This window comes from Myxocyprinus asiaticus, chromosome 24 (genome assembly GCF_019703515.2).
Source record: "Myxocyprinus asiaticus isolate MX2 ecotype Aquarium Trade chromosome 24, UBuf_Myxa_2, whole genome shotgun sequence".
NCBI classification, from domain to species: Eukaryota; Metazoa; Chordata; class Actinopteri; order Cypriniformes; family Catostomidae; genus Myxocyprinus; species Myxocyprinus asiaticus.
In genome coordinates this window covers 31,065,123-31,090,505 of record NC_059367.1, presented here as the reverse complement: position 1 = coordinate 31,090,505, position 25,383 = coordinate 31,065,123, and the positions used below count along the sequence as shown (strand labels likewise).

Genomic DNA, 25,383 nt, shown 5'->3' with positions numbered 1-25,383 from the left:
GGACATGCGAATGGTGTTGTATCACGTCTCTATAAGCGAGCGATGCAATAAAACTATTGCTCCTGTTTATAATCAACAAAGCTGTCTTCATCGCAAGCGTGCGACATTGGAGAGATCTAATTTTGTCTCGTCACATCGTGGCGCTCCCTCATAATACAACAAGAAAGGCAGAAATTGCAAAAATGCTTTGTGTGATAATACCATCTGTAGAGTGAAGAGAAATGCTTAAAACAGACTTACGCATCTCTCATCTTTCTAGAGCTCCATCTAATGTATGTATCCAAGGTATATTCTCTGCCATGTGAATCAGTCAATTTTAATAAGTTTAAAACAATATACATTATAATAATATTAATACTATAACATTACTAAATTACACACAATGAAAACATTATCTATCTTTAATATGCATATCTGTTTTGAATATACAACATAACTGATTTAGCAGCAAAGTTCTCTCAGGATTTTATCAGTTAACATTTTCAATGCATTTTGTCAATATTAAACAAAAAGATGATTTACCCAAAAATGAAAATTGGGAAACACTTTACAAAAAGTTCCATTTTTTAATGTTAGTTAACTACATCAGTTAACATGAACTAACAATAAACACCACTTTTATATAATTGATTAATCTTGGTTAATGTTAATACCAACATACAGTATATTCATACATTTTCATACATTAAAATAAACAGTTGTAAATGTTAACATTAGTTCATGCACTATAACAATGAACAATTGTATTTATTTTATTTTTTTAGTAAGTAACATTAACGAAGATTGATAAATGTTGTAAAATATTGTTCATTGTTAGTTCATGATAGCTAATGCATTATGAATGGAACCTTAATGTAAAGTGTTACCAAAAATGCTGTCATCATTACTCGCCTTCATGTTGTTCTAAACCCGTCTGACTTTCTATCTTCCGTGGAACTCAAAAGGAGATGTTAGGGAGAATGTTAGTTTCAGTCTCAATTCACTTTTATTTTATGGAGAAAAAAAAAAGATGCAGTGACAGTGAATAGTGACAGTGACTAACATTCTGCCAAAAATCTAATTTTTTGTTCCTCAGAAGAGAGAAATTCATACAGGCTTGAGAGCGAATAATGATTTACCGTCTTTCTGCTATGACCAATTTACTTGTCCAAAGGACAAGCACATGACAACGCTTAATGTTGAGCCCTGCATTCTGCTTCCCAGTTCAGTGCTTTAGCCCACTATGCCACCTCCACTCCACTTTTGGGGGAACACGTGCAGTGTATATTTGACAGTTTGCAATGTTGCTCACTACAAATCTGGTGAAACATTGTCACCTCTTTTTCTTTGACACTGTGTCCCGTTTTTAGATTTGAATAATCATTTGTAGCAGTTACAAATGTTTGGAATTGCATGCACCTTTTCTTGCACAATGCATGCAAACTGCTCTGAGACCGCTTAAAAGAGCGTATCATGATCCCCACACGCACACACAGGACAGCGCATCACCTATTCACACAGACCATGTATTAATTGAATTAAATCGCAGCCTTTTGCATTTTAATAGTCACATATGACAATACTGAGATTTTGATGTTATTTAATTTGTTTGTTATTTAATATTTATTTGTGCAGCCCTGAAGGATCATGAAATTATTCTTATAACGCACTCTTTAGGAAACGTAGTGTCCAAATAAAAAGCATACTACAATCATCAGGATATTCATGATAGTGGTTAATTTTATATTGCCAATCACTGCGATAATATCGTGAATATTCAATATATCCCCATCCCTAAGCACCACTGACATTTCTTTCAAAATTGTAACAATCTAGTTATGCATACCGTAAGAGCAAAGAAAGATTTCTTGATGGTATGTCTTACATCCTCAGGATGAAAGTAGCATATCTCATCTCTAGTCAGGTCCCCCTCCTCTTGCACCTTTGAACTATCATAGAGGAAGAAGAAAAGGCATCTGGAGCAAAGAGACAAGTGATAAAGTTAGCCTTTAAACCAACCTAGTTGCTTTCCAGCACTTACAGGATGATTGATTAAAAACTTTATCATGTCAGTTAAAATATACATGTATGAGATAGTGTTTTCATTCATTCCTATTCATATATACAGTACACTGGAAAATTAATATTTCATTACTTCACATTTACTTACACTCAAAGCTTGAAGAAGCTGCATGTTATAGCCTATACAGAGCACAAAACAAAGACCTTGGATTTAATGTACATACAGTCAACTGGTACACTAATAAACAATATTATTCTCACTGTCTTCAATCAGTCAATGCAGCTGTCTCAGCCATTGGTGATCTGTCAATAAGTATCCATTAGGATTCAAAATGAAACCTCTCTCCATCTATTCAACATTACATACACAAATACTATATATACCAGTTACTGTTACTAATCTACTGTAAAACTGTGGTAACTTGATATTAGCCACCACTGTCATCAAAATAAAAAAGTTAAACTAAATGACAGCATAAGGTGGTATTAGTTAAAGGTGCATTAAGTAATTACACCGGCCCCTATGGCGTGAATGTAGCATCATTCAAATGCAGTAGTTTTCAGTTACAGATGCCATTGTAGAAAATCACTTTTCACAGTCAGCCATGATTAATTAATCTGTGTCAAAGTGTCCAATAACAGGGTGGTTACTGAGATGAAGCGAGTAGTATTCATGTCATGGTCATGTGATCCTAACATGGCAGCCCCCATGAGGGGACCCTCTCTCCATGTAGAATAAAACAGCTTTTATAAGGTTTATGACTGGAGTCATCATCTCATGTGAGTGGCAATGTTTTATTTTTATGCATGTTTCAAAATTACAATTAATTTCTCAAGGAGTTCATTACTGAGTGCACCTTTAACATTAGCAAATGCATTAGGCACAGTATCATGAACTAACAATTAACAATATATATTTTTACAGCATTTATTAATGGTGGTTAATGTTTACTCACAAATACAATTGTTCATTGTTAACAACATTAACAACATTTAATTAAAATAATTTACTTGTACATGTTGAAATTACCATTAACCAAGATTAATAAGTGCTGTTAATGTATTGTTAGTTCATGTTAACTAAATGTAGTTAACCAATCTTAACGAATACAACCTTATTGTAAAGTGCTACCAATATTATTAATGTTTCTAACAGTAATGAGAGAGATCTCATTATTATTTTTACAATAGTAAAAACAACTGGATGGAAATTAAAATAGGAACTTGCAAAGGCTCTCAGACTGCATACTTTGAAACTATAATGTTTGTCAGTGTATACCTGTCCAAGGTAGATAAACATTTGATGTTCACAAACAATAATTACGTGTGGCTAGTTTGTATCATACATAGCACATTTGCGCTTGACTAGAAAAGCAGACCGAATAGCACACAAGGAAACAACAAATCGGTAATCTATGTTACTCATCCAAACAATTAGTACAGATACAAGTATTGTTTTAACTTGCCGTCAGTGGCATGCAGATAACTTCACTCATGTGTCATTCAACTTCAACTGAGTTACTGAACTACTTGATGAATCACCAGCGTATTAACTATTCTTTTGTGCTACCCAACCTCTCAATTATCCAAACATCAGTAAGATGTTCATTATTAACTGAAATAAACATGATTGCATACTTCATAAAGCTAATATATGTCGTTTTAGAGAAGAAATGTGAATCACAAGAGAAAAGTCATGTGAGACTGTCTTGACACAAGGCAAGCCCATATGGACAAACTTTTGTTTCTCTTCTTCTTTGCTTTGAGTTTATTTGGTGGCGATCAAGAAATGCAGACTGTAGATTTGAATGAAAAACATGGTCTCTATAGTGAATGCAAAGCTGGTTTTTAGTTTCTTAAACCCTTTTCCAAACTCGAATGATAACATACAGCAGCACTCACTCAAAATAATAAAAGATAATATAAATTACACTCTAAAAATTTCATTTGCAATTTCAGAATGGCACCATTTTAACAGAAATTAAAGAGAGGCTGTGAGGGATATACTTAAAGGTCCCATCTTTGAAATAGAAGAAAACAACAGGTAATTTGGCCAAAATATGCCCAAAAAGAAGGTGTTTTGAGTTTGTAAAGTCTATTTAGCCCAAGACAGAGCACTTGCATTAAAACGAATGGGAGACATTGGACCGCCCAATATGGTGGATGTAGAAAAGGAACTCCCACCTTAAGGCAAATTTATACTTGCTGGGCGAACAGGCTTCTTTTAGTTAGCCTAGCAATGATGACGAAATGCAGTGATGCTTCTCTAAGACTTGACAGTAAACGCTCACTGTTATAATTGGCTCTCTGCTTTTGACTGACCTGTTCTCTTCTTGCCATCTCACTGCTTACCACTACTGGGCAGGCTAATGAAGTGATTAAAGGTAAAGGTAGGTATTGATGTGTTGTTGTAAAAAGAGGCTCTGTGACAAGTTTAATAAGGGAAAGAAGCAAAGCAGTTAATGTGACGATCTATGGATACACCTGCATTATTGGCATTACTTCCGTGCCTGAAACAGTATGAATTAATTTTAAAATGCCGGCTTCATTTGCCTAGGGTGCTTTAGTCAGTCTACGAGAAAAAAGTTTGGCTTCTTCCACAGTATAATTAGGCTTTAAAGGTAAAAGAGCCAATCCCCTTTTAGATACAGACATTGCTTTTCAGTCAACTCGATAGCACACATGCGCATTAGCTGGACCAGCCTGAAAAATTTTGTTTTCTAGTATGAACTGAGCTAAAGCAGCACAATTTATAATACCATTGTTGTAATATTTAACTGCTGATCCGAAATATGTTCTTTGATCATAATTTTGACCAACTGTTTTTGAGATTTCGGTCTTTCCCCATTCAAGTAGATAGGAGCACAAACGTACAGGAAAACAGAATAGGATGGTTATACTATTGTTTAAATTGGTGTTAATCATTCAGCTGACAAAACATTGAAAATGCATCTTTTAATTTTTTTTTTTTCAAATATTAGATGTGATCAAGTAACTCTGTACAGTGAATGCCACTGTTAGTCAATCCCTCACAGCCTCATTTTCATCAGCACAAAATTCCATATAATGTCCACCCTGACTAAGGTCTGTTCAAATGAGACTTCTGAACACGGTTTTTAATTTAAACAATATATTTTTATTTTCAGTTGATTTTAAGCAGACAAGTTGATACAATGGTCCAGTAAGAGTAAATTTAACTGTTTCCATAAGGTACTTCCACACGAAGTGTGAAAAGCACAGAGGTAACTCAACATAAGAGACTTCACGTAAACTGAAAGAAACTGAGGAGTGGTCCAGGCCTGGGCAGAGGTCCAGGGAAGCCCTATGGTCCCTGTAGTGGAGTTCTGGAGAGCTCATAACAGCCTTTACTCATCATGATGCTCATAGCCATCGGGGAGAGCGTTGACATGGGGGTTGTGGAAGAGAGACTTGGTGCCATCACCCCATGGGAAACGCTACAGAAAGTTGTACATTTATTGCTTGAGCAAGAAAACAACATCAAATGTACATTCATTGAAAATGGAGAGAGAGAGAGAGAGAGAGACATTAACACAGAATTTAAAGGGACTAAACCTGTAACTAGTGACAGACCAATTTATTGGCAAGGCAGATTCATCTTCCGATATTTGGCTATTCTATGATCAATCGCATCAGCCAATAACCTTATGTGCTTGGCCGATTTACAGAAATGTGATGGTTTCAAAACCTACCAGAAGCTATGTCAATGTATAATTAAACAATGGGCCGTATTCATTCAAATGTGTTTGTGGTGATGTGGGCGTGGCCGAGCAACGTCTGTGGAGAGTGAGGCCGGAAGAGGAAGAGCGGTAAGGATTGACACCTGTGGGAAATCACCTCTAACTGCTGTTTTGTGTTGTAGTGAGAGCTGGAGGGGGTTAAAAGAGCAGTCCAGACCGCCGGAGGAAGAGAGAGAGAGAGAGAGAGAGACACACAAAGCTGACCACATTTGCTTATGTTGAGCTGAAAAGCAACCCGTTTGTGTAGACTGAAAAGTGTGCAAAATAAAGATTTAAGTTGGATTGTTTGCTGGCTCCTGCTTCCTCCTTCACAAGAAAGTTAGTGATCTGTCAGTGTTTAAACTGTATATAAAACCATTCTTAAACTGTCACAATCAACTGAACAGGACCATTTAAAGTTGTGCTCAAAAGTTTGCATACCCTTGAAGAATTGGTAATATATGTACCATTTTTTAAGAAAACATGAGTGAGCAGGCAAAACACATTTCTTTTATGTCTTATGGGATTCATATTCAACTGTAGGTTATAACAGAATGGCACAATCATAAACAAAACATGGCAACAAAGAAAAAAATGAAATGACCCTTGTTCAAAAGTCTGCATACCCTTATTTCTTAATACTGTGTATTGCACTCTTTAGCATCAATGACAGCATGCAGTCTTTTGTAATAGTTGTCTATGAGGCCCCAAATTCTTGCAGGTGGTATAGCTGCCCATTCATCTTGGCAAAATGCCTCCAGGTCATGCAAAATCTTTGGTCGTCTTGCATGAACTGCACGTTTGAGATCTCCCCAGAGTGGCTCGATGATATTAAGGTCAGGAGACTGTGATGGCCACTCCAGAACCTTCAACTTTTTCTGCTGTAACCACTAGAGGGTCAACTTGGCCTTGTGCTTTGGGTCATTGTCTTGCTGGAAAGTCCAAGAGCGTCCCATGCACAGCTTTCGTGCAGAAGAATGCAAATTGTCTGCCAGTATTTTCTGATAACATGCTGTATTCATCTTGCCATCAATTTTCACAAGATTCCCCGTGCCTTTAGAGCTCACACCCCCCCAAAACATCAGTGAGCCACCACCATGCTTCACAATGGGGATGGTATTCTTTTCACTATAGGCCTTGTTGACCCCTCTCCAAACATAGCGCTTATGGTTGTGACCATAAAGCTCTATTTTAATCTCGTCACTCCAAATTACAGTGTGCCAGAAGCTGTGAGGTGTGTCAAGGTGTTGTCGGACATATTGTAACCGGGCTTTTTTGTGGCATTGGCGCAGTAAAGGCTTCTTTTTGGCAACTTGACCATGCAGCTCATTTTTGTTCAAGTATCGTCATATTGTGCTCCTTGAAACAACCACACCGTCTTTTTCCAGAGCAGCCTGTATTTCTCCTGAGGTTACCTGTGGGTTTTTCCTTTGTATCCTGAACAATTCTTCTGGCAGTTGTGGCTGAAGTCTTTCTTGGTCTACCTGACCTTGGCTTGGTATCAAGAGTTCCCCGAATTTTCCACTTCTTAATAAGTGATTGAACAGTACTGACTGGCATTTTCAAGGCTTTGGATATCTTTTTATATCCTTTTCCATCTTTATAAAGTTCCATTACCTTGTTACGCAGGTCTTTTGACAGTTCTTTTCTGCTTCCCATGCCTCAGTATCTAGCCTGCTCAGTGCATCCACATGAGAGCTAACAAACTCATTGACTATTTATACACAGACACTAACTGCAATTTAAAAAGCCACAGGTGTGGGAAATTAACCTTTAATTGCCATTTAAACCTGTGTGTGTGTCACCTTGTGTGTCTGTAACAAGGCCAAACATTCAAGGGTATGTAAACTTTTGATCAGGGCCATTTGGGTGATTACTGTTATCGTTATAATTTAAAAAGGAGCCAAACAACTATGTGATGATAAATGGCTTCATATGATCACTATCCTTAAATAAAAGACAGTTTTTTTTTTTGCATGATCAGTCATACTTTCAAAATCAATGCCAAAATTTCACAATTTCTGCCAGGGTATGCAAACTTTTGAGCACAACTGTACATATGAATGCATTTATGAACGATTAAAATTCATTCTGCTGGTGTTTCATGAATAAGGCCCATTGTACATCACATTTAAATGTAATCTGTTGAAAATTGAAAATGGTACTTATTAAATTATTTGTGAAAAAAAAATCATTTATTGTAATGTCACTGAGTTTGAAAATCATTGTCACTACAAGAAAAATTTATAACGATATCCAAGTTGAATATAACATGCATAACATGCTATTTGTCTGCTAAACGTGTGGCACATTTTTGAAAGCTAAATACCAAGTAAAACAAATAATAAAAATATAATAATTATATACAAGTAATTCTGAAATATTTTACCATTATTTATACTAGAGAGAGCACTTTGCTCTCTAGATATCGTTTTGAACATTGACAAACATTGGTTGGTCTCATTTACAGTGCACAGATCTCCAATGACAAGATAAACCAGAATAGTTTAATTCATTTTAATAGGTATCGAAAAGTTGTTTAGCTATCAAATATGCACCACATATTTAGCTGTCAAAAATCTTTCATTTCATGTCATGCATGTTCAACTTTGGGATATAATTTCATTGTTTCTGTGGTGACATTATTTTTCCAATATAAGAAGCAGCATTTCAATAACAGATTCAATTCAATAGGTGTGCCTATGGCCAGAGCCCACTGAACATTCAACAAAATATAACAAAATATAAAGAACTCAGCCGTAAAAATGTGATTAATTGTTTGAAATGTAAGTGCATGTACCTTGCTGCGGATGCGCAGGTGGCTGTAAGGAACAAACTCAGGCATATCATGATGGTGCTGAGACCTGAGATACATGTTCAACATGCACACAGCGACACCAGGCAGCGCCACCACAAATGTCAGGATCTTCCATGTCTTGGCTACATATACAAACATGAGAAATGGAGACATATTATAATCACCCAATCTGACTGACACGTGTTAAAACATTTCTATCATGATGAATTCGCATTGGAACTGGCTGTTTAGTTGGTCAGCTCACTAAGAATTATTTCGTCTTAATCAAAGGTTGTTCATTAAAGTCTCGTGAACATATTACCAACGCAAACCATTAAAGTACATTCGACAAACTATAAAGGCAGCACAATATTCAACAGTCCTTCTGACCAGTTACATGCCCGCAAGGTCAAACAGTATATTGTTATAGCTGTTCGTGACGGCTTGGGTTTTTAGTGCAGCCTGTGTTTTAAGGTATTTATAGCTTATTAATAACCTGCTTGTTCTCCGTGAGCTGCCGCTGAAAACTGACGGCTTTGGGTCAGCGCGGCCGACTTCAAGAGCTTCTGCGATAAACGTCCGATCGACGCCATTTTACGGAGACTGGAATAAAAAGACGGAAGAAGTTTTTAAGCTGGTGTTGTTGTTGAGGTTGCCGAGTCTGCCACCTAGTGACACGGAGGTCTATCAAAGGCACTATTGTTCGATTTGCATTTCCTGATAGACAAAAGCAAATAAAAAAACTATTAAAACCAGACTAAACTGGTTGGCTGGATTTAGCTGGTCAGTTTATAGGGATTTTGGGCACCTTTAAAGGGTTAGTTCACCCCAAAATTAAAATTATCTCAGCATTTACTCACCCTCATTATGTGTATGACTTTCTTCTGGTGAACTCAAAGATTTTTAGAAGAATATCTCAGCTCTGTAGGTCCATACATTGCAAGTGAATGGTGGAACTTTTAAGCTAAAAAAGCACATAAAAGCAGCATAAAAGTAATCCATATACTCCAGTGATTAAATCCATGTCTTCAGAAGCGATATGATAGGTGTGGGTTGAAGAACAGATCAATATTTAAGTCCTTTTTTTTACTATAAATCTCTTCTGTCACTTTCACCTTTTATTTTTGGTGATTCACATTCTTCGTGCAAATTGCCACCTACTGGGCAGGGAGGAGAATTTATAGTAAAAAAGGTCTTAAACATTGATCTGTTCCTCACCCACACCTATCATATTGCTTCTTAAGATATAGATTTAACCACTGGAGTCTTATGGATTACTTTTATGCTGATTTTTTGTGCTTTTTAGCTTCAAAGTTCCACCTTTCACTTGCATTGTATGGACCAACAGAGCTGAGATATTTTTCTAAAAATCTTCATTTGTGTTCAGCAGAAGAAAGAAACTCATACACATCTGGGATGGCATGAGGGTGAGTAAATGATGAGAGAATTTTCATTTTTGGGTGAACTATCCCTTTAAGAGAGTCACCCTGGGAGATCAAAGTGGTTAACCTGGTGCTCAGTTGGTTTTGTCTGGGAGGCTAGCTGACCAGTTTGACTAGGCCAGGCTGGGAGACAAGCTTAAACCAGCTATGACCATCTAACCAGTTTAAGCTGAGTTTAGTTTTTTTCCCAGCAGGTTTATGAATACGCTGCTGTTGATAGTTACAAGCATCATAATCCACCACAACACTACTACTACTAACAGTGGTGTAGTGGACTAAAGCACTGAACTGATAAGCAGAAGGTTGTTGGTTCAATCCCCACAGTCACCACAATTGTGTCCTTGAGCAAGGCACTTAACTCCAGGTTGCTCCAGGGGGATTGTCCCTGTAATCAGGGCACTGTAAGTTGCTTTGGATAAAAGTGTCTGCCAAATGCATAAATGTAATAGGCTAACAATGCTAATAGTAAATATCATTGGCATCTTGTCAATGTCACATTAAAAACACACCATATGAGATGCTTTTGAAAACTTTACATTTATCAAATATGTTAATGTTTTTTCACATTAAAAAACCAGTAGTTATGTGAGTAGATCAAGCACAGTTGTTTTTCTGACTTGCCACTATGATATTTATATTTTATAGCTACTTTGTTATGCATTTCTGGCAACTGAGACATGTTTTTGGCAGAAAACTCTTTGAGCTTTGGTTTGGCTGGGAGGAGAGGACCAGCCCTCCTGGCGTCATTCTGCCATTCCACAGTCTTCACTTTTCATGTTGTGCTATGGAAACTGCATGTGTTTCAGGGGAACACGTTGATCAGTAAGTTGAGCATGTGTTTTTAAGGATACATTTTTTTAAAGAGTTTTGAAAATTAAGCAACTATAGTCTTATTATATTATTATTATAGCTTTTATTGTTTATATGTTAATTTTCATAATTATATTGCACTTTTTGTATGTAGTGTAAATGCGACTGTTCCACAGATTTATTGCACTATAATAACCTCTAGAGAAGTGGCAAATTACATTTGAAGTTAGTCCCTGCATTTATGTCATGATAAACAGGCTATAGGCTGAACCCAAGGAATGCAGGCTAATAAACCTACAGATGTTGTGGAGGAAAATCCTGACAGGGTGGATCCCTTTTTCCAACAAGGCAAGTCAAATATAGTAACATAGTAGCCATAGCAAAGCCAATCACTGTATAGTCACAGCAAAGACTGTTGTGGTTTCTACCATTCACTACCTACGCCATCAGAGTAAGGTATACCATAAGTAAGGTACTTTTCACATATTAATACCCTAGGTGTGGGCAACAAACTCCAAGTTGTCCTAGTTCAGTGTTTAATTTATTGCTTTAGATTAAATTGTTTGTTAAATTATGAATTAAAGAGAAATATGAAATCTGGAGCTCTGGAAAACTATTCAACATTCATTTGATGAAATATTGTATATAGTATGCCTTTTTTTTTTTTTGCTCATTAGACGTATAGTGCTTATGATATTTCCACATAATTCTTTCTAAATGAATTTATTTTCACTTTTGTCTTTTAAAGTCTATTTACCATAATTTTCTTGCATGTTGTGTTCAGGCAAAGTGGCTTGTGTCATGTTCATGGTTCTCCTCCTCCTCTCGTTCTTAGTAATAGGAATTGTAACAGGTCTCAACTGTAAGTCAGACTTATGTTAATAAAGTCAATTGTTTCTCAGCATATTTTCATGTGTTAAAAGAATAGTTCACCCAAAAATGAAAATTCACTCATTATTTACTCACCCTCATGCCATCCCAGATGTGTATGACTTTCTTTCTTCAGCAGATCACAAATTAAGGTTTTTATAAGAATATCTCAGTTCTGTAGGACCATACAATACATGTGAATGGTGACAAGAACTTTGAAGCTTCAAAATGCATATAAAGGCAGCATAAAAGTTATCCATATGACTCTTGTGGTTAAATCTATGTCTTCAGAAGTGATATGATAGGCATGGGTGAGAAACAGATCAATATTTAAATAATGTTTTGCTAGAAATTCTCCCCTTGCCCAGTATGAATGAAGAATGTGAAGCACCAAAAACACAAGAAGAAGAATGTGAAAGTTAAAGTGGAGGTTGGCTGAGCAGGGAGGAGAATTTATAGTTAAAATGGACTTAAATATTGATCTGTTTCACACCCATTGCTTCTGAAGACATGGATTTCACCACTTGAGTTGTATGGATTACTTTTATGCTGACTTATGTGATTTTTGGAACTTCAAACTTTTGGCACCCCTTCAATTGCATTGTATGGACCAAAAGTGCTGAGAAATTCTTCTAAAAATCTTCATTAGTGTTCTGCTGAAGAAAGAAATTCATACACATCCGGGATGGCAGGATGAGTAAGGTTGCGTAAATGAGAAAATTTTCATTTTTGTGTGAACTATTCCTTTAATGGTGGAGTAACTAACTTGTTGATTTAACATCTTTAAGTCACCAAGAATTCACACAGGGACCAGAGCAGAGGGCTTCTTATTGATGGATTTACCCCTGTCTCATTCCAATTCAAAGGTGAGAGAGGTAAGAAATGGTACATCTTGCAGACTTTTGTAATTATTAGAATTACAGCAGCCTACGTGATCATTTAAAACATTAATGTGTTATGAAAGTTGTACATGGCAATTGAAATGTAAATTGGTGTTGGACTTCTTTAAGTGTTTTATTAGAACACTTTAAAACATATTTTTAATGTTTTAAGCAATTTTGAGTATGTTCTGTTATAGGGCCCTGTTTGGATGGTTGGCTCCCCTATAATAACACCTGCTATTTGTTAGTAAATGAGTCTGGGACGTGGGAATTATCAAAGTCTTTATGCCACAACCATGGGGCACACCTGATGGTTGTGAACAGCGAGGAGGAACTGGTAAGGACAAGTCAACCTGAATGTTGGTGTTTGGGTCAAAAACGTAACGCTGATTTGTTTGTCTGGACCTATGAAGTTATAGGCCTACATTAAAATTGCGATTCACACAAAACAATTACTTATGATGAACATGTTTTTTCATTTCTGAGTTTAACATAATTTTGAATGTTAAAATACAGTGCATCCGGAAAGTATTCACAGCGCTTCACTTTTTCCACATTTTGTTATGTTACAGCCTTATTCCAAAATGGATTAAATTCATTATGTTCCTCAAAATTCTACAAACAATACCCCATAATGACAACGTGAAAGAAGTTTTTGAAATCTTTGCAAATTTATAAAAAAAAAAAAAAAAAAAATCACATGTACATAAGTATTCACAGCCTTTGCCATGACACTCAAAATTGAGCTCAGGTGCATCCTGTTTCCACTGATCATCCTTGAGATGTTTCTACAACTTGATTGGAGTCCACCTGTGGTAAATTCAGTTGATTGGACATGATTTGGAAAGGCACACACCTGTCTATATAAGGTCCCACAGTTAACAGTGCATGTCAGAGCACAAACCAAGCCATGAAGTCCAAATAATTGTCAGTAGACCTCCGAGACAGGATTATATCGAGGCACAGATCCGGGGAAGGGTACAGAAAAATTTCTGCAGCATTGAAGGTCCCAATGAGCACAGTGGCCTCCATCATCTGTAAATGGAAGAAGTTTGGAACCACCAGGACTCTTCCTAGAGCTGGCCGCCCGGCCAAACTGAGCGATCGAGGGAGAAGGGCCTTAGTCAGGGAGGTGACCAAGAACCCGATGGTCACTCTGACAGAGCTCCAGCATTTCTCTGTGGAGTGAGAAGAACCTTCCAGAAGAACAACCATCTCTGCAGCACTCCACCAATCAGGCCTGTATGGTAGAGTGGCCAGACGGAAGCCACTCCTCAGTAAAAGGCACATGACAGCCCGCCTGGTGTTTGTCAAAAGGCACCTAAAGGACTCTCAGACAATGAGAAACAAAGGTTGAACTCTTTGGCCTGAATGGCGTCATGTCTGGAGGAAACCAGGCACCACTCATCACCTGGACAATACCATCCCCACAGTGAAGCATGGTGGTGGCAGCATCATGCTGTGGGGCAGGAACTGGGAGACTAGTCAGGATCGAGGGAAAGATGAATGCAGCAATGTACAGAGACATCCTTGATGAAAACCTGCTCCAGAGCACTCTGGACCTCAGACTGGGGCGAGGGTTCATCTTCCAGCAAGACAGCGACCCTAAGCACACAGCCAAGATAACAAAGGAGTGGCTATGGGACAACTCTGTGAATGTCCTTGAGTGGCCCAGCGAGAGCCCAGACTTGAACCCGATTGAACATCTCTGGAGAGATCTGAAAATGGCTGTGCACCGACACTCCCCATCCAACCTGACGGAGCTTGAGAGGTCCTGCAAAGAAGAATGGGAGAAACTGCCCAAAAATAGGTGTGCCAAGCTTGTAGCATCATACTCAAAAAGACTTGAGGCTGTAATTGGTGCCAAAGGTGCTTCAACAAAGTATTGAGCAAAGGCTGTGAATACTTATGTACATGTGATTTTTTTTTTTTTTTTTTTGTTCTTTTCTTTTTGATAAATTTGCAAAGATTTCAAACAAACTTCTTTCACGTTGTCATTATGGGGTATTGTTTGTAGAATTGAGGAACATAATGAATTTAATCAATTTTGGAATAAGGCTGTAACATAACAAAATGTGCAAAAAGTGAAGCACTGTGAATACTTTCCAGATGCACTGTAATGTTGGACTCAAGATTTTTATCATAATAGAGGAGTATTCAAGTAATTGTTTTTTGTGAATTGTGTAATGTATAACTTCATGTCAATAAGTGGTGTAATGGTCTGGAGATTAATCAAATAAATAAAAATCTTATTAAAAGCTGCATTTTTTTAAAAAGAAATGTTGTCATAATTAGTTTACAATAATCTTTCATAATTATTTTTTTAAAAAAATACGCAGTGAAACAATTTTGTTTTTTAAATATTTTTAATATTTGAAAAAAATAAAAAAATAAAAATGAAGCATAGGTCTCTGCAGAACAATAATGGGCTTTTTTTTCCCCCAATCAGTGGGGTTTTTCAAACCAGAATGGGTGTTTTTCAACTATCCAATGAATGTAGGGAATCTCAGTGTAGTAGGCAAAAATGGTTGAAAAACGCCCATCTCGGTTTGAAAACGCCCACTGATTGGGAAACGCTCATTTTTGTTATGTAGAGACATAAGTCTCCAAAAAACTTGTGTCCACCAAATCAGAGTGAGGTGGTGAAACCAACATGCTGGTAGCCTCACGGAAAACAGAGAAGACCCCTTTAGACCTCATGACAGTGTGTGCTGTTTTTTAAAAACTTTTATTTAATCTTTCAAATCAGATATTTTGTCATATTTATGAAAAGACACAAATGGAGTTACCTTGAGAAAACTTCTTGATATTCGGGACTCAAATATTCACGATACTCATAATAATAAAAACTTAATTGAACTTAATTAAGTTGTGTAGAAACTCATGTGTATTCAAGGAGCAAGGAAAATATATTAATACCTTTTATTTGATGGTTACAACACTTGACAAGTCATTAATTTTTATTTATTTTATTGTAGAAAATGCTATAAATGTTTTTCAAAACTGTATGAAACCAATCTGGATACAAATATTGCATTTCTACAAACTTGATATAAGTGTATTTAAATAGATCTTTCTCATTTTTATAATTTCAGACAACCTTGCCAGCAGCGCATTTTGTTATTGATTTTATATTTTGATCTTTTGTTAGAGCATTATACATTTGTTTGATGTATAACAGGCATATAAATATAGCAGATGGTTGTTTCTTTATTTTAGGATTTCATTTCAAGTGTTGTTCAAAAGAGTACTGACTACTGGATTGGTCTCAAGAGAGATAAAATGGGGATGTGGATCTGGGTGAATGGAGACTATTATCATTCAACTTCACAGTAAGAGAACACTGCCAGTCATGTATTTTAACCTTGCAGTTTACAGTCTATGATTGTCCTTGAAAATGATTCAGAAACTCTAACAGCAATCTTGTTGTTGATGATAGATTAATGACAGAATTGAATTTTTTAGGTGAACTGTCCCTTTAAATTAATACTGACTTTTGCCATGTCACATTTTAATTGCAAGAGAATGGTAGTAGATCAATATCAGATGTAGTTCTAACAAGATCAGTATTTAATCTTCTGAATTTAGTGTGCTATGAGATGTTCAGTAACAATCACTTTTATTGTTCTTCAGTTTCTGGGACAAAGATCAACCAGTTCATGGTGGTGTGGAGTCCTGCGTCCACCTAAGAGTAACTGAGACTGTGCGGCAAAATCTCTGGCATGATGCTGACTGTTACAGTGAAAGGTATCATATTTGTGAACGCAAACTAGAGAAAGGTGTATGGTAGGAAACTTTGCCCTATTGATTGAATTAGCATGCCCTCTAAGAATCCTGCTTTGTTCACATACCTTGTCATTCTTTAGATGTTTGTGAAAGCAGATGTTCACTTCCTCTTTTTGTTTGTACTGTACTTGCCTGCACATGAGTCATGCGACTAAATCCATAATAGTGCCCAGCATAAAATCCAGTGAACTGGACACATCCAATTATTCCAAAACTCTCACAACAAAAGAAATGATCAAATTCAGTTTGTGCCTCAATCTTTTAATTAAAATCAACATGTTAAAATTTATAATAATAAACTTTTTTTATATTGCATATTTTAAAACAGAACATATTAAACATAAGCAGGCCACTTAAGAATTTTCTGTAAATTGTATTAGTACAATGACAAAGTGTACTTCAAGTGACAAGATCACATTTTCACTGGGAAATATTATTATGATTTGTTCCTTTTTTGATTCTCTACTTTGGGAGCAACATTTTCAGCTTACTTTGTGTTTGTCTTTACTATGTTTGTATTATGTTTTTATCTCATTTTTATTCCTTAATATTGTTTATTTTTATTGTTACACAGAAAAGCATATATTAACATATCTATGTAAAGTATCTGACTAAGACAGAGGATTAAGCTTAATGTGTAGAGATTTAATAAGCAATTCCAAAGTTAAAAATGGTTAATAAACCAGGCAAGAGTAGAATGTATTCAAGATACAATATTACCAAATGTGAAAATAACAAGGGTGCAAAATTGAGCTGATGTTGACCTCTGGTGGTTAGCTGAATGAACTGAAGATGTGGATATAGTAGTGGAAATTAGTGTTACCACACCCTTCAAATTCAGTGAATCAATAAGCCTTTGTATACTCAAAAAGAGTAATTAAATTAAAGCAATGTTCTGGGTTACTTATTGTAAAGCTATATCGGGATAATATTGGGATTATCACAGGGTTTCGTAGTCATGACAATGAAGTTGTAATTATAGTTATGACTTTACACATATAGGTTAATGAGCGATTTTATTACACTAAATTTATGTTAACAATGTTAACATTCTGTGGCTATTATTTTGAAACAATATGTATTTTAGCATTTACAGATTGGCCCTATTCACTTCCACTGTAAGTACCTTACTGTAATCAACATTATGCCACAAATGCTGTTAATTGAGCATAACTTGAATTGAACCCGGATCATTTCTTAAAAGAGACTGGATTCACAAAAATATTTCACAGAGTTCTAAACTATGGATGGTTACACTTCTGAAAGAACGTATGGAGATGGAGGTTCTGTGCATATAGTGTTGTATTATAGACCTCTTTATGCATCTTAAATAGGTGTACTGTGCATACACATATGTGTGTTGCTTATTTCAAAGTATGCATCCCAAAAATGCTTAATTTAAATGGTAATAAACAAATAAAATACAAATGTACCTACTCAAATAACTCCAACATTATTTGCACCTGTATGTGATTTTGCGACACCACTTAAGCAATAACTATCTAGACTCATGCATGCTACATGATACTTATCAAGTGAATGCTTTACATGAATGTCATGGTTGAGCTGTTTGTCCCTCAAATGTGAGAGCAGTTCTGACTGGAATTACCACTGACATTTTATCTATAGGTTATGATATTCCAGACAAGTATGAATGGTCAAAGAAACCAAATCTTTGCCAATAAAATGTACAATTTATTGAAAATTGTAGTGATAAATTTGAGTAATAAACTTTGATTCATTTGATCGAATGTAACACTTGCCATATCACAAGTGATATGTTAAAGGAGTTGTACAGGAGAAATTAAAAATGTCATGCAGCAGTGATAGCTTTAGGAGGGTGGACCCAGTTTTACTTAAGGGAGATAAAGTGAGTTTGAACATCCCTACTGCTTCACTTTGAAGGTGCCAATCAAGGTTTCTACAACATATGAACTATTCCTTTAACCTCTTAAACTCTGGTCCATTTTTGGGCTGCCGTCTGTAATTTTTCACATTCAAATTTAAGTTTACCATTCACACATACTGTGGACTAATTGCCAAAAATTTGTTACATTTTTCAGAGAGAGAAATTGAGTGAATGTAAAAGCGGTCCACCACAATGCAAAAAGCACTTACCAATTTACTTGAAGTGAAAAATCAGTCCCCCTTTCCTGATTAATAAATTAAGCAATCACACGGTCATGCAGAACATCTCGTGTTTTTAAATCCATAAGGATCTCTTTCTCAATGGAGACAGCGGCAGTGATGACATCAAAAAGCGTGATTGCGTCACTCAAGGCCAGCTAGAAGGCCTCGACCGGGATATATCCTAAAGATCACATCCACCAAGAACAAATAAATCAATCTGATTGGCTGATGAATCTGACAATCTGACTTTAGTTGCCCATTCATTTGCACTGTTGAGGGATTCAACAGTAAGCGACTTAGTCAAATTTGAACAAAACCATCAAAAATATCTAAAAAAAACTAACAAAAAAAAAAAACTTCTTCATATTCAAATTGTACCCATCCACCATGTACCTGTTTTTGTCCATTTTATGATATGGTCTCAGCCTACTAATCATCATCATTAGTTTTTGAAACCCAGTCAACTTGAATATTAGGGATGCTCCAATCAGGATTTTTACATCTGATACCGATCTCCAATTTTCTTTTCATCTAATTGTCAAATGCTGATCATTTAACTTTTTATCAGCAGCTCTGTCAAAACTCAATGTCACTGTCACTTTAAAACATGCCACAGTCCAAATCACTGAGATCACATTTTTTCCCCCATTCTGATGGTTGACATGAACATTAACTGAAGCTCCTGACCTGTATCTGCATGATTTTATGCACTGCACTGCAGCCACACGATTGGCTGATTAGATAATCGCATGAATTATTGTTGGTTCCAGACGGCCTGGTTTGAGTATTTCTGTAACTGCTGATCTCCTGGAATTTTCCACACACAACAGTCTCTAGAATTTACTAAGAATGGTAACAAAAACAAAAAAAACATCCAGTGAGCCGCAGTTCAGTGGACGGAAATGCCTTGTTGATGAGAGAGGTCAACAGAGAATGGCCAGACTGGTTCAAACTGACAAAGTCTACGGTAACTCAGATAACTGCTCTGCATAATTGTGGCGAGAAGAATAGCATCTCAGAATCACAATACAAGTAACTATTTTTTGGAATATCATTAGATATTGCATTTACTAAAAAATATACCGTATCAAACCAATTGTACATACAGTGATAGTGGATTAGACATTTACTCATAGCACACGTGAAGTGCTTTTACCTTGGGCTGCATGCAAAAACGTAGGCAGCTGACTTGCTACCTTGCTGCATGATCAGTTAATGGCTTAACTGACATCTGTTTTGAATGAATGGAACTCTTAAGGAAACTGGTCTCCAAACAGTTAGAAAAGCACCTTATTTTCATCATACCTCCTCCGTATACAGCCTCCGGAGGCAGCATTTTCCTGGTTTTGGACGCAGCCTTGAAGTTGCACTCACGCGCACGTGCAGATCCAGTGCGAGCAGCAGCAATCTCCTGAAAGTTTAAATAGCCTGGAATACTTGCATGCAGACATATAAGTTGTAGTGTAGGCTACTATAGGTTCGGTTTGAATCATTTAGATTTGCTTTTGTGTCTTTTCTATAATCTCCTGATTATTTAGTGTTGTACTGCACCCAGAGCAGCTCAGCATGAGCCACACGGCAAAAATAGGCTCAATGTTGAAACTATTCGCTTGCTGCCGCATCTAGGACGTGTGACCTCGTGACTCACTCTTGCAGCATAAATGGTGTCATCTGTTAATAGGCCTTTATCACAGTCTGCGTGTCGTCACATCCGGCTCCGAATAGTAGTAACCAAACATCCGCCCGTCGATCTGTCTATGGACGATCGCAGTTTTTCTAAATAAATGTAGCCAACTTGGATGCACTTGGCAGTAAACATCAGACGTTTAATTGTTTCTTTGGATTAACAGAGCACTTCACCATATGTGTCATCTAATATTTCAATGTGTAATAGTATCTGAGCGAGGCGATTATCAGCGCAAAGCTTTCCCAGTTAATGAGGAGCTGCGTGCGCTGTTCAGCTTACTTCCAGTGGATTATTGTGCTCAAGTCCGATGAGACAACGTTTAAGTGTTTTAATGTCGTTGTTTTCACTATTGTAAATATAATACAGTTGTAGACACTGGGACAGTTTCATCTCTATGTTTCATTTACATTGCATTCGGTCGTGCCTCATGCTTGGAGGGCACTATGGTGTTGAATGCTGAGCTGTAGTCTACGGCATTCTCACATATCAGGTTACATCTGCTACAGAGACGGAGAGTGAACTAACCTCTTTAACCTCTCGAGAGCTCTCTCCACGAGGGCGGTGTTATTTCCCTCGAAACAAGCATAAAAAGTATTTAGCTCATCCGGGAGAGAGACAGCGGTGTTCACGGCGGAGTTTTTATACCCTTTGTAGTCCGTGATGATATTAATTCCCTGCCACATGCTTCTAGAGTTGGTGGTGTTAAACTGTCCTTCAATCTTGTCCCTGTACTGGCATTTGGCTGCTCTGATAGTTTTGCAGAGTGCATAACTGGCTTGTTTATGCTCCTCTGCGTTCCCGGAATTAAAAGCGGAGGTCTGCGCATCAAGTGCCGTGCGAACATCGCTATTTATCCATGGTTTCTGGTTGGGGTAGATCCGTATTGTTTTGGTCGGAACAACATCCTCAACGCACTTTCTGAAACACGTTATGTTATCAGCGTAAACCTCGATGTCGTCATCAGAGGCGGACCGGAACATCTCCCAGTCCGCGTGATCAAAACAGTCTTGTAGCGTAGAATCTGATTGGTCCGACCAGCACTGGATCGTTCTGAGGGTGGGTGCCTCCTGTTTCAGTTTCTGCCTGTAAACGGGCAGAAGCAGAATGGAAGAGTGGTCCGATTTGCCAAATGGTGGGCAGGGGAGGGATTTGTAGCCATCCTGGAAGGGAGAGTAGCAATGGTCCAAAACCCAGTCCCCTCGTGTGTTGAAACTGATGTGTTGGTGGTATTTTGGTGCGACTGATTTGAAATTGGCTTTGTTAAAGTCCCCGGTCACAATGAACACGGCCTCAGGGTGCGCGGTTTCCTGCTCACTTATACTCCCATCCAGTACCTTGAGTGCCTGGTCTGTGTCGGCTTGTGGGAGGATGTACACAGCTGTGATAATGATCGCTGTGAATTCCCTCGGTAGCCAGAATGGTCGACACAGAAGCATGAGAAATTCCAGCAGAAAGACTAGATAGAATGTACATTCCTCTGATCACACCAGGATTTGTTGTTCATAAAACAAACACCACCACCTCTGCTTTTACCTGATAGTTCTTTCACTCTGTCCGTTTGGTGCATGGCGAACCCCGCGGGTTCGATGTCTGAATCTGGAATCTCAGCAGACATCCAAGTTTCCGTTAAGGCAGATAATGCTGCAGTCCCTCGTCTCTCGTTGGAAAGAGATCCGCGCTCTTAGCTCGCAGAGCTTGTTGTCCAGAGACTGAAAATTTGCCAGTAGAATACTGGGTAGCGGGGGTCGATTTGTGCAATGTCTTACTCTGATGAGAACGCCGGCTGACCTCCCCTTTTCCTTCTATGTTTCCACTGCCGGGCTGCCCAGACAAAGGGCTCCGCTGCCGTGTTTGTAAACAGCGGGTTGGCATTGAGGAATTTGAAGTCCGGTTTACGGTGTGCAATTGCAGAACCAATGTCCAAAAGTGTTTGTCTGTCGTAGACAATAAGGCAGACAACATCCTAGACAAAAAACATAAGAATTTAAACAAAACAAACAACCTTAACCGCTGAGCCACCACTGCCCCTAGTGATATATGGGTGATAGTGATCATGATATAAAAGCTTGTTTAAGGAACGTTAGCAGAGTAGCAGGTGTTCAAAACATGGTAAATTATACTCTCTTTTAATAATCGTACACCTGTAGCACAAATGCTAGTGTTGCAAATTGTTTATGAATTGGGTTGCTAGGAGACATCTCTGGTGACAGTCAAACACCTGCTAAGCTAACGGGAGCATTGCAGTTTTGTTTCCTTAAACGTCATCTTCCGAGCATCTGGCAATGGAATGCGTTTATGGTTGGAGATCGGAGATATCAAGTAGTAATATCCCTGTTAAAAGGTTCTATATATGTGGACAAGGAGGAAGCAGAAGATGGGAACTTCAACTCAAACGGTAAGTTTTATTTACACATTCATAAGATAAATAGCTTTTCCGCTTAACATAAGCACACGCAGTCAGCTTTGTGTGTCTCTCTCTCTCTCCTCGCTTCTGGCATGATTCCTCCTAATATTGTTCTCCTATGTACTTCCTGCCATCAGAAACAAGTATTAGACATTATTGCGCTCAGTTGTGTGAACCCATACCGCTTTCTCTCTCTCCGGACGAACGCTCGACAACGCCCCCGCCCCCGCCGCCACATAACCCCACCACCCAACTCAGGGGAGTCATCCGGTCAACAGGTTGTACTGGAGAGTGAGGACGGCCCACTTGATGGCAAGACACTCTTTTTCAATGGTGCTGTACTTGGTCTCCCTCAGTGAGAGCTTGCGACTAATGTTCAGCACCAGCCGTTCCTCCACCTCCACCATTTGCGATAGCACTGCCCCAGCCCCCGTCTCATGAAAGGAAGAGAGAAATTGGGTGAATGTAAAAGCGGTCCACCACAAAGTGCAGCTTTCACCTGCGTAAACGCTTGTTGACACTGCTCTGTCCACTGGACCGGGTCTGGAGCTACCTTTCTAGTGAGATCAGTCAGCAGGTTGGTGACTTCCAAATAATTAGGCACAAACCTTCTATAATAGCCAGCCAGCCCCAGAAACTGTCTCACCTCCTTTTTGGTCTTGGGTCTTGGGCAGGTTGCAATCGCTGCAGTCTTATAAATTTGGTGTAAATAAATAAATAAATAAATAAAAAAGCCATACATTTTAGGGAATTGTGTGCTTTCAACTTTGTTTCAATAGTTTGGGCAGGGCCCTTTACTGTTCCAGCATGACAATGCCCCTGTGGACAAAGTTAGGTCCATAAAGAAATTATTTACAGTACTTTGCCTGGTTTGGAAGAACTTGACTGGCCTGTGTAACCGGTCTTGCTCAACGCACTTCGAGTGAGATTCGAACTGGCGTTAGCAGGCATGTGAGACAAAGCCTAGATCTGAACTTGAATGAACAGTACAACCATACATGTTTGTTCTAGGGTTTTTAAAGTTTTTTTGTTTCAATGAATTGTAAATAAATATTCGCTTCATTCAGCGTTGTTTTTGTTCTCTGTCTTCTAAAGCATTCCATTACTGTTTTACTGCATAACTCATTACTCATTACTGATAAAGAGCTTCAAATGATTCAGCCCACACATTAGACAAATTCATTGAGAAGAACCCACTCAAAAGAGTGATTAATTCACGCATTGGGCATCACTTCGATTCACGAGCCCCGCACTCGTGAGACTATGGCCATGTACACAATGGCATACTATCCATACTACTCTCACTGTTTTTGCCAAACACAGGTATAACAGAAAGAGTAAGATTAGTATAGTAGTAAAGCATTTAGTACACGGTCTATTTGTTCCGTGGGGGGTGCCACAACACGTCATCGGAACACACAGGGCGCATTTTGTTCGACACAGATTGAACACAATTGCTGCGTCCGAAACCGAGTACTGCCACAGTATGTACTCTATTTGATGAAGGACGCACTTATCTGCCGGCATAACAGTATGTTCTGTTAAGTATGCATGCGAGAAGTATGAATAGATTTCGGACATACTTCATCCGGGTATGTGGGCATTGTCTCGTGACCCGAATATATGACATAAGAACAACAACCGCGAAAACTATCCACTCAGGTTTTGTTAAACAAGCACCATTTAAACACAGGGAACAATTATCTTGGTATATATAGCACTTACATTTGAAAAGAGCCGTCCGACTCGTGATTCACCGCCATTCTTTTAAATCCAGCGTTTTGAACATGACGTCGCCTCAGCTCCTGAGGGATTATGGGAACGTAAAGTGTCCAGTCGATCTGCACTTCAGCATCTCACTGGAAATAGTAGGTCATCTGGGTACTTCTCGCTTACTGCTTCATGAATACTGTGGATTCGGACATACTACTCCATTGGCATACTGTTTTGGGCATACTGTATAGTAGGGAAGTATGGATATTCGGCTTGGTAGATTGGTGCCCTCGAAGTGATGCCGCCCTAGGTGCTCGCCTATGTCGCCTAATGGGTTGACCGGCTCTGCAAGGACCCCCAAAAATGATTATCCCCTTGCAAGGGACCCCCTTCCTGCAATACACCATAAAGGCATTTATTGTCATGTATAAAGATCCACTTACAGTGTGTGAGAAAAATAGTGTGATATTGTAAAGACAATGCGAGTAAGGAGAGATGGCACTAAGAAATACATGTAAAACATTTTAGTCAGAAACTACATGCAGATTTATTTTTATTTCTTACTGAAAACAATGACATTCAAAAGAATAAAATAATCTAACCAAATTGTTAAATTTCCAACCAGTCAAATGTCAAATTTGGTAAATGTCAATATTTTAGCCTTTTAAGATTTATGCATTTCAATTTCATACCAAAATTCCATTAAATTGATTTGTGTAATTTTTAGATAAATTTAATTAATAAAACATAAAATATTTAGTTTTTTAAAAAAAATTTATATTAATTTTGTTAATAATTACTCAATTAAATTTGATGGAATTTTGTTTTAAAAAATTTAAATACGTAAATCTTAAAGGTTCACTCAGTAATTTTTTGAATATGCCATCTTGGCCTTATAAGAAAGCAGCTTGGATGCAGCATTATTCAAATGCAGTAGTTTTCAGTTATCGATACCATTGTAGAAATACACAATTCAAAGCCAGTCATGATTAATTTAATCACTGAGTGATAGGATCTAATAACAGGGCGGTCACTTAGATTAAGCAAGTAGTATTTGGCTAGTCATGTGATTCTAACATGGCTGCCCCCATGAGGGGACCCTCTCCATGTAGAATAAAACAGCTT

At 37.8% G+C, this 25,383-nt stretch overlaps 2 protein-coding genes across 3 annotated transcripts; one reads left to right on the top strand and one right to left on the bottom strand.

The window, feature by feature from the left end:
* Positions 1–5,114: 5,114 nt before the first annotated feature.
* On the bottom strand, positions 5,115–9,180 carry LOC127414786 (cytochrome c oxidase subunit 6A, mitochondrial-like). The gene is made up of 3 exons (XM_051653087.1): positions 9,032–9,180; positions 8,539–8,678; positions 5,115–5,456 (listed from the first exon to the last, which is right to left on the bottom strand). Exons 1-3 carry the CDS (start codon positions 9,126–9,128, stop codon positions 5,367–5,369), a joined length of 327 nt encoding a protein of 108 aa, XP_051509047.1. The 5' UTR covers positions 9,129–9,180; the 3' UTR covers positions 5,115–5,366.
* Positions 9,181–10,740: 1,560 nt separating this feature from the next.
* si:ch211-170d8.8 (C-type lectin domain family 4 member E) lies at positions 10,741–18,080 on the top strand. Of its 2 annotated transcripts, none has more exons than XM_051653080.1 (7): positions 10,741–10,799; positions 11,045–11,135; positions 11,572–11,649; positions 12,446–12,523; positions 12,736–12,875; positions 15,758–15,870; positions 16,172–18,080. In XM_051653080.1, exons 2-7 carry the CDS (start codon positions 11,066–11,068, stop codon positions 16,326–16,328), a joined length of 636 nt encoding a protein of 211 aa, XP_051509040.1. In that variant the 5' UTR covers positions 10,741–10,799; positions 11,045–11,065; the 3' UTR covers positions 16,329–18,080. The 2 variants fall into 2 exon arrangements, with proteins under 2 accessions (XP_051509040.1, XP_051509039.1); XM_051653079.1 differs by having other exon boundaries at positions 12,446–12,532.
* Positions 18,081–25,383: the final 7,303 nt, after the last annotated feature.

What these genes read in the sequence shown, in the direction of transcription:
- LOC127414786 (XM_051653087.1), bottom strand. Translation starts at nt 9,128, where the DNA reads ATGGCGTCGATCGGACGTTTATCGCAGAAGCTCTTGAAGTCGGCCGCG. An exon ending in AGCTCACGGAGAACAAGCAG is followed by an intron (nt 8,679 to 9,031) that starts GTTATTAATAAG and finishes TTGTATATGTAG; the next exon opens with CCAAGACATGGAAGATCCTG. An exon ending in ACCTGCGCATCCGCAGCAAG is followed by an intron (nt 5,457 to 8,538) that starts GTACATGCACTT and finishes AACTTTCTGTAG; the next exon opens with CGTTTCCCATGGGGTGATGG.
- si:ch211-170d8.8 (XM_051653079.1), top strand. Translation starts at nt 11,066, where the DNA reads ATGCAGGCTAATAAACCTACAGATGTTGTGGAGGAAAATCCTGACAGG. An exon ending in CCAATTCAAAGGTGAGAGAG is followed by an intron (nt 12,533 to 12,735) that starts GTAAGAAATGGT and finishes GTTCTGTTATAG; the next exon opens with GGCCCTGTTTGGATGGTTGG. An exon ending in TGAACAGCGAGGAGGAACTG is followed by an intron (nt 12,876 to 15,757) that starts GTAAGGACAAGT and finishes TCTTTATTTTAG; the next exon opens with GATTTCATTTCAAGTGTTGT.